Source organism: Triticum urartu, chromosome 7, assembly GCF_003073215.2.
Source record: "Triticum urartu cultivar G1812 chromosome 7, Tu2.1, whole genome shotgun sequence".
Lineage (NCBI taxonomy): Eukaryota > Viridiplantae > Streptophyta > Magnoliopsida > Poales > Poaceae > Triticum > Triticum urartu.
The window spans coordinates 683301326-683310090 of record NC_053028.1 but is presented as its reverse complement, the minus strand read 5'-3'; the positions used below and the strand labels follow the sequence as shown (position 1 = coordinate 683310090).

The following is an 8765-nucleotide window of genomic DNA, read 5'->3' as shown; positions in this document are numbered from 1 at the left end:
TGGGCTGCTGCCTTTGGCTAAAAATGTGTTTAAAAGAAGGATATGAGCTGCAAATGTACATGAATACATTGATAGAATGATTGAATCGAAATGTAATTGAAAACAAAAATCTCGTTTTCCCCACAGTTGTTGACTGATTGAACGTGTTAATTTCATTGTCTGTGGCTCCACGGTGATCTTCTCCAGGTGAAAATAGAAAGAAGCGCCCAGACCAAGATCCCAAGAATCTCCAGCTCACATTCCCAAGCTCAAATCAACACCACAAGAACCGAACCAAACACACATAATCACTTTTGGGTTGAGAAGTGGTTGAGCTGCCTTGTCCTCGCCCCCAAGCCCCAAACAGTGCAAACAGTAAACATACAACAAGTACTTTGAAGTAGCATGAAAACAAGAACAACATTCACATATGAGATTGACATGCACCAGCCTGTCAGCAAGCTGGATCACATCTGGTGACAACTCCATGGTATCGAAACAGCAACCACTCTGAACTCAGAAAAGCTGATCTGTTGGCGACTCCACTGAATCTGGACAAACAAAAGGACAGAAGTTTAGATACCAGAGAAGAAACTTGGGTCCAACTTGTACACATATTTGAGATCTTACGACCTATTAAACGAACAAATTATATGCGCTTATGTAGTACTCCCTCCGATCCAAAATAAGTGTCGTGGTTTTAGTTCAAATTTCAACGCTTATTTTGGATCGGAGGGAGTATCTCATTGCTATACTGCTCTTAGCTGAATTTGAAATGTGTCACTACAAAACACCCAGTTCAGTGTGCTTAGCCTTGTAATTTGAAAAGACAGGTTGGAATACATAGCCAGACAGAGGCACGCCAACATAATAAAGGAAATGATTCGTGGAAAACTTGAGTCACGCAGAATTGGTACATTCATGTTCCAGCGTTCATATACTGCCTAGGCACCTAGCAGTATAGCAAAATTCAACTGAAAAAATGAAAGAAACTGGTGTGTATTGGTAGCAAGAACCAACACACTAGGTGCTGTGTGCCATCGATCCCAGTACAAAAGGGCCTCACGGAAAGGAAACAAATACACGATTCATCTCGTTGAATTGCTAATGCACAAGCACCTGAAACCACCTGAAGACAGCAAAGTTTTCAGAGTATTGGCGTGATGTTCTACCAGGTAGCTGACTGTTGGCGTGAGGAACTCCTAATTCAAGTAAGTAGCTTGTGTAGTAGCTGATAAATCAAATGTACAGCAATATGTTATACTGAAAGTTTAGCCTGTCATTGCCATTGCAGGCTAGCACATAAGACCATACGAATTTCCCTATTGTTTTACTTAGAAATAAGAATGATGATGGTGGTGCTAACAGCAGGATTGTGAATATGTTTTCACGACAAAGTACTATTTTCCCTTGCTTTTACTTAACACACCGACCATTTGTTTTTCAGGTTTCTCAGAAAAATAGGCTGTTGTGCCTCCAAAGGAAAGTTTAAGTCAATCATCTCACCCATATGATCTGCTTTAAAATTCAGGAGAACTACCACGACACGAGGATCTAAAAGTGGTCGAGATTGACTGAAATAAACAAGAATTTTTGGTTGCCTGTGCAGCGATAAGCACTGCCTTGAGGTTGATTCCAGATAAAACAGCTTGTGAGCATAAGCTATTCTTAGTATTTAAAACAGTAACTCAGAATCTTGTTTCTGACCGTACCAAATTATGCAGATTTCTAAATAACACCATGACATAAAATTAATAAATTATACTACATGTGAAGATGATTAAAAGGAAACTTTTCTCCCTGCTTACATATCTATCAAAAGAATACTAATGTACAAAATGAGTTGTCCTTGACTTTAATGAATTTTCTTTGAGGTGAAACAATCCAAGGTAAACTGGATCCAAACTTGTATTCCTTCTATGTTACATTGGAAATAATTGGTTCCATCAGGACTCGTGCATAAGCTACTCACAATGTCCAAGATATTATTTTCTTACCAACCTCATTCAATTAAAATGCCAGTTGGAACAAACAAGATAACAGAACACAAATATGCTCTCAAGCATGCTTAGCTTTCCCACACACACACAAGAAAACAAATATTAATAAATCATGTAAACAAGAATAATCAATTGTAGTAATGAACAATCAAGAATTAGATAAGCTGTGCGATGATTACAAAGGGAAGGAGATAACAAGGATGGAATCATGGAATAGAAATTTTACCACTTCATACTGTCCGTGGAGGTAACAACGATGGTGGAAAGTTGGTATATATCCCGGTTTGAAAAAAGTAGGCATATATGCTTGACGGCGCCAGCCTAAGCATGAATTGTTTCGCACAAACCCTCTGAAGCTGCAATGTGTTGATGTCCATTGTGAAATACTCAAGGAGTGGCTTCTCTATAGGTGAACCTCGCAGGGATTCTGTTCTCATCAATAGCAAACACCTCTCTGTTACAGCTTTGATAAAATAGTGGTACCCAGAATCTAGTGAGATTGTCTTCTCCATCAGCCACTGGTTGGTACTCTCACCGCTGTTTCGCACAATGGCATAACTGAGATCAGATGCAATTTCATTTTCACCACGGAGACCAAACATCCCAAGCCTGGCTTCCCCTGCCTCAACAATGGCTACACCTTTCCTATACCATTCTCCGGGTGGTAGTTCTGCAATGGAGAACTCCATCCTCCTGATGTCAAGCACGACCAACAGGTTCCGCTTGACCACGAGAAAGTCCCAGTAGAAGCAACCATAAGCATAATGGCGCCTGAGATAAAAAGGGTTCATCCATGACATCATGTCCGAGTCACCCATGGCAAGGCCCAAATCACTCAAATACTTGGATGCAGCATCTCGCCATTGTCCTGTGCTCCAAGAGAAGGCGAAGGCCGCCAGCTTAGTTTTGCCAGGTGCCAAACAGATCACCCTGAATGCCGTCTCTTCCGTGGGTGCCGCCTCCTCCTCGCCGATGGGAGCGAGGAAAGGGTGGGGGAGCCTGTGCTCCACCGAAGCGGCTAGGTCGTCAGGTACTGGGGGAAGCAGGAAATACCGCCGGTGCAAGGGGTCGCACACCGCGAGCTCCGGGAAGACTCGGGGCTGCCCATCTTCTGTGATCTTGCGGGAGAGGAGGACGCGGCCGTCGCGGACGTCCCACACGATCCATCGGCGGTGGGAGGGGAGGAACGAGAACTTGAAGTCGGCGACGAGGGCGAGCGCGCGGGCGGTGGGCGCGGAGGGGTGAGGCGGGAGGGCTGGGTGGAACCCGCCGAGGTTGAGGAGCGCGAGGTGGAGCGGGGCGTGGAGGCTGCGGAAGGCGCGGAGGAAGGAGCCGTTGGTGGCGAGCCGGCGGAAGGTGACGCAGGCCGCGGAGGCGCGGGCGAGGTCAGCCGGGTCGAGCAGCCAGAGGAAGATCTCGGCCAGGAGGTGGACGGGGAGGTCCGTCAGTGGTGACGCCATCTCCTGACCGGTCGGCAGAGCAGGTGGCCGCCGGGAACCCTAGTGGAGGTGCCGGCGGCGGCGGATGTGTGCGGCTGCCTGCTTTTTTTTTAAGGCAAAACATGCGCTTTATTAAACAGTAACAGCAATGTTTACAGGTACATTCAGAGGATCATAAGGGAGATCCAGCTAAACACGACGACCAAAATCTAAAGAAGAAGCGTGTTTTGCTAAATTGTGGGTTTCAAAATTGAAGTTTCTCCGTTCGTGAATAATAAGACAGCCGGTAAAATGGCCCATCCTTCCTTGTATCTCCCGCACAATTGCACCGTTTGCAGCACTCGAACCTTGATCAATGTCAGTCACTAACGTTTGGCAATCTGATGCAATAGTAATGCTTGCAAGGTTCAGGTCAGCAGCAAGGGCTAAGCCCTCCCTACAAGCCAATGCTTCAATGACGGTTGGATCATTAATGTTCCCCAGAACGAGGGCTGAAGTTGGGGGAGAGTGATTTTTTTTCCTTTGTGCTACCGAAGTGGGCTTGTAACGATGCTAGAGTTTTTCTCTCTTTCTTTTTTTGCGCTGGAAATGCTACAGTGTTTAAATTGGAAACCATCCAAACCAGGTTTCTACTGGCCTCTGCAAATTATTCTAGGATTTAATCTTCAACGTGTCTCCACTTGTTCAAGAAGCTACTAGTAGATATCAACACTACCCTATCCAGGCGATTAGGGTTTAGCCTACTCCGTCGGTACCTCATGTCGGTGTCGAGTTGTTCCTACTGTTTGCTCACCACCTTCGATATTCGTCGTGCAGATTCTTGGGCTGACTACGGGAACGGTTGTCCCGTTCGCCTGGCCTTGGTCTTTGTTGTGGACAGCACCCGAGTGATTGCATCTTCGTTCGTTGCCCTTGAAGGCTTTCAAGCAGTGGCGGAGCTACGTTGGGGCCAACCCGTGCTCTGGCCCGCCCTGCCTAGCTGAAACACTGCCCACCTGCCTGCCAAGTGGCCTGGCCCATTTGTTTTCTATATGCTTTCTTCTCAAGACTGGCCCGCCCAAGGAATCAATCTAAGCTCCGCCAGTGCTTTCAAGTGTGTCGTCATGGCAGCTCTAGTTCGAGTTCATGAGGGGCAGTCAGAGGAAAGGAGAAGCAATCCGAGGGGGTCTGGAGGATGCTTTGAGGATGATGAGGTTGCATGAAGGGGAACTTAATGGCATGTGCGTGGGGCTTGAGGAGACCAACGAGATGGCCAAATCACCCCGCTAGATGGAGGTGGCGAAGGTACACACCACCAAGAACTTCAGCAGTGCGGTGTTCAAGGAAACATTAATATTCATCTAGAACCTAGCCCATGAGCCAAAGATCAGAGAGGTAGAGGACAATCTTTCTGTGGTCTAGATGTTTTGTCTTGAAGACTGTAAGAGGGTGATGTTTCAAGAGCCCTGGATCTTCCGTGGTCTCATGGTGTTGCTTGAAGATTTTGGTGGGGAAAAGGTGCCGAAAACAATAAATCTTGGCAGGGTCTCGTTGTGGGGCACAAATACATAAGATTCCAGATTTATATAGGAAAGATCTGATTATGGACCAATTAGCTCGGAGAATTGGGACGGTGCAGAGCGTTGAGCTGACCCCTGCGTGGTACTTTGAGAGCAATTATGTGCAAGTAGGGGTGAAGATTGAAGTGAGCGAGCCCTTGATACGATGAACTTCGTTAAACCTGGCTAGATAAAGATTGTTTCTGGATGTGGAGTATGAAAAAAATCAGTTACTTCTGCGAGGTTTGCGGTTTGCTAGGACATGATAAGGAGGAATCCAACGACGGCGGATTGATAGTATACAATGGGGCAAATGGTTGGTGGCAAAGAGAAGGAAGACCCGGGTCTCCCAGGGTGGTGGTCGCGGTGGCATGAGGAAGACACGACTCATCTTGTCTGCTTCTTTTATATATAATCATAAGGAGGCAGAAAAGATTTTTTATATTTTGAGGCATCTTCACATATATAATATCTTCAATTGAATAACTATTGTGGTCACAAATAAGAGACTGACTACTCTGTATCAGCCTCATAAGGGCGGGGGCACCCAGTTTTTCTTTTTGTTTCCATTTTAAGATAGTTTGAACTATTTCCCGTGCCTCTATCCGAGTCTCCCAGTGAACGTCAAATATAAGCATGCAAAATTTGTCGGTTGTGGCAAGAACTCTTGATTTTTTTTCCTTACAGAGACATAAGTTTTAAGTGTTTTTTTGAAATTGACCTAGGTTAAAAGTTTGTTAGACTACTATGTAGTATACAGAGCCCTTCAAGGCTGCAACACAAATCTACCTTTTTTTGCATGATCTAAGTTTTACCGGACTCATTTACTTATGTTTACATGCCTCTGTCGGGCTATGTATTCCAGCTTTGCATTGCAAATTACACTGCTAAACACATAAAAGTGAAGTTTTGATGTTGCACATAAAAGTGCTCATGACTCGTGCCTTCGTTGTGCTTCCTTTCAACTAATCACGTGGCTACTCCTTGCCTAATTAAGTACGTGAGACTGAAGTTTAATAGTTGTGATCATCATTTGTGAGACTATGGTGCCAACATGGCTACAATTTAAGAAGATGTTTCTCTATGACAGTGTGAGCCTTGTCATCTATGTTTAGTATGTTTACAGGGTTCACTAGGACCTGATTAGCCGCCGGCCTTATCTCTGTTTTGTCTTGCATATGTAGGAGTATACATCAATGCATGGTTTTGACGTGACCCATATTTTGAGCATAAAGTTAACTAATGTGATTAGGCTTCAATCCAAATAATCTATATTTTGCTCCCATCCACTCCACCATACGTTGGTGTCTACCTTTCAATCAACAAATTTTTAATTGTTTCACCAAGAGCTAAACCTACACAATTATCGCTTGTATCTGAATCTGAATTGGTTGATGTTTTTTTTTCACTTACTTGAATGTTATTTCTATATATGTTTTAATCCTACTCTAATTTCTGGTGTCATTTTTCTATCTCAATCCGTACTAACTGTAAACATTCGATCACACTCACTCTAGTTGGACATCATATGGAGTTCCTATGGAAACCAAATTGCTATATTTCTTTTTTCCTAACTTCACATATAAGATAGAAAAAAAACTCCAGGCATGGATGTTGTGTTTTCAATCTGTCATATAGCAGTGCGCAGTGCACGCCTTGGTCTGCCGGACCGAAAGAGAAACATATCTGAAGTTGGAGAACACTCATACAGTGAACTGTGGTGCAGTAGTTTAGCGAGTTAGTCCATCTTAATTGCTTGCATCTTCCATTAGCATGTATAGATGTCAAGGCATGCATGTATCGGCTTTCCGTTTTTGTTTCAAACATATATGCTGATATTAGGTGTTTGCATACATTAGGTACATTAATTTTTTGAATCTTGGCCAAAAAAATATACTGCAACACATTAGATAACTTTTCTTTTGTGGAATAACGTCATGGATTTCGTCTATCCTGTTTAATAATTAATACTCCATCTGTCCCTAAATAAGTGTGGATTTAGTTCAAATTTGAACTAAAGCCACAACACTTATTTTAGGACAGAGGAAGTAGATCTTATAAACGGCAAGACTTCTGTGACAGAACTAGCAACCAACCCAACACTTGACAAACACTATTGCAGCATGTCATTGGACTTTTTATTTATTTTTGCTTTTGCTCATCTACAATGACGCCAAACCTAGATCGCAAATAACAGTTTGAGCGGCTGCTCTGAATAGCAAGAACAACATGTGCTCACAAGCCGTTTGATTGAATCAGCCTCATAAGATTAGTTGTAGACTTCACATCTATCATCTGTGGATTGTGACTAAAGACTCCTCGGTGGTATCTTCCTTCCGTGGCCTAAGTTAGATTTTTTTAATGAAACCGACCTAATATAGTAGTCTATTACTAGAATAAGGAAATATATGAAAAACAAGAACCCCCCAGTATCACACCCCATGGCGACACCTAGCCGTGGCGGCGGCGGGCCAGCTGCCAAAGGTGACGTGGGAGATTCTGGCAGCGTCTGAGTGTTGATGTCGCGGCTGGGGCGGTGGTGGCCTGCTCGTCGACACATGAAGGCTGGGGCGGCATCCTCGTGCCATGGTGGTGGAGCCCCTCTCCGGTGGGTGGTTGGTGGCCATGCAACGGGGGCTGTGGGGCCGGTGAGCAGTTGCTCAGTTGCTCGCCGGATCTGGAGGCGATTGGAAGTCGCAGGTTGGCGGTCTTCAGGCGTTTGAGGTGCGGCTGCGTGTGGGCTCCTGGCGACCGGACTGCGCGGGGCGCTGGGACTCCAGATTTGCATGTTTGTGTCCTGCCCCCTCAGGCAGCGCTTTGCTGCATGGTTTTGGGCAGAGCTAGCTGTGGCCGCTGGAGGGTGCGGGGATGTGCTCACGTCGAGGTTGTCGTGGTGTTGCTCGGCTCTGCGTGCAGTGTAGCTGCCGGTGGCGCATGGATGCTGAGGCGGCGGACTCAGGTTTGTGATTGTTGGCGTGGCGGTGCCTACCGTGGCATGAGGTGCCACGGTAGGTGCTCCGTGCAGAGGTGGGCAGTGGTGGCGGTTGTGGGAGTGCCAGAGCCTCGGGTGAAAGCCTCGCTCCGCCTTGGTTGGTGCCAACGACAATGGCACCCGTGGGTGTGGTTCCCCTCTTGTCGAGGCGTCGTCTTGGGTGCTCAGGCTCATCTCCTACCTTCTTCGTTTTTGGTTCCTCCAGCTGAAGGTCGAGTTCCTGGTACCGGTGCGGGCGATGATGGCGTCCTCGTCACTTTCCCCTTGGAGGCGTCGCCTTTGGACGCCATGCCCTAGCTAGACGTGCCTCTGCCATGTGATGTTGCCATGCGTGACAAATGACGTGGTCGAGCCATCGAGGTGTGTTGTGTACGGCCTCGGGGCTAGTGTGGAAGTCGGAGCAGCGGCTCTGGATCTAGTCGTCATGGAAGGGTGTCGACACTGTTCATTTGGTTGACAGTATCGTTGGCCAGCCTGGTGCGCAGCCTTGGGGTCGGCGTGGATGTCGAAGCAGCGGCTCTGGAGATGGTTGTAGGATGTCGACTTTGGTTGCTCGAGTGACGCAGCAGCGGCTCACCTAGTGCGCGGCCTCGCGGTCGGCGTGTGTTGTGCTTGCATTTGTAAGTCGGACCGGCGGTTCTGAGATGGTTGTAGGGTGTTAGCTCTGGTTGCTTGGGTGACGGAGCAGGCGACTTACATGGCGTGTGGCCTCGGGGTCAGTGTGGATGCCGAAGCGGCGGCTTCAGATAGGGTTGTAGGGTGTCGGCTTCGGTTGCTTGGGTGACGGTGTCAGCGACTTGCCTGGTGCGTGGTCTCG

At 46.7% G+C, this 8765-nt stretch overlaps 1 protein-coding gene across 1 annotated transcript; it reads right to left on the bottom strand.

The window, feature by feature from the left end:
• Positions 1 to 446: 446 nt before the first annotated feature.
• On the bottom strand, positions 447 to 8122 carry LOC125519400. The gene is made up of 3 exons (XM_048684219.1): positions 7349 to 8122; positions 2327 to 3478; positions 447 to 530 (listed from the first exon to the last, which is right to left on the bottom strand). Exons 1-3 carry the CDS (start codon positions 8120 to 8122, stop codon positions 447 to 449), a joined length of 2010 nt encoding a protein of 669 aa, XP_048540176.1.
• Positions 8123 to 8765: the final 643 nt, after the last annotated feature.

Excerpts from the sequence above, each read along its gene's own strand:
- LOC125519400 (XM_048684219.1), bottom strand. The coding sequence starts at position 8,122 with ATGAGCCTGAGCACCCAAGACGACGCCTCGACAAGAGGGGAACCACAC. Across the intron at positions 3,479-7,348 it reads TCATATATTTCCTTATTCTA|GGTTCCCGGCGGCCACCTGC; the intron begins GTAATAGACTAC and ends CACCTCCACTAG. Across the intron at positions 531-2,326 it reads ACACATTGCAGCTTCAGAGG|ATTCAGTGGAGTCGCCAACA; the intron begins GTTTGTGCGAAA and ends TTGTTTGTCCAG.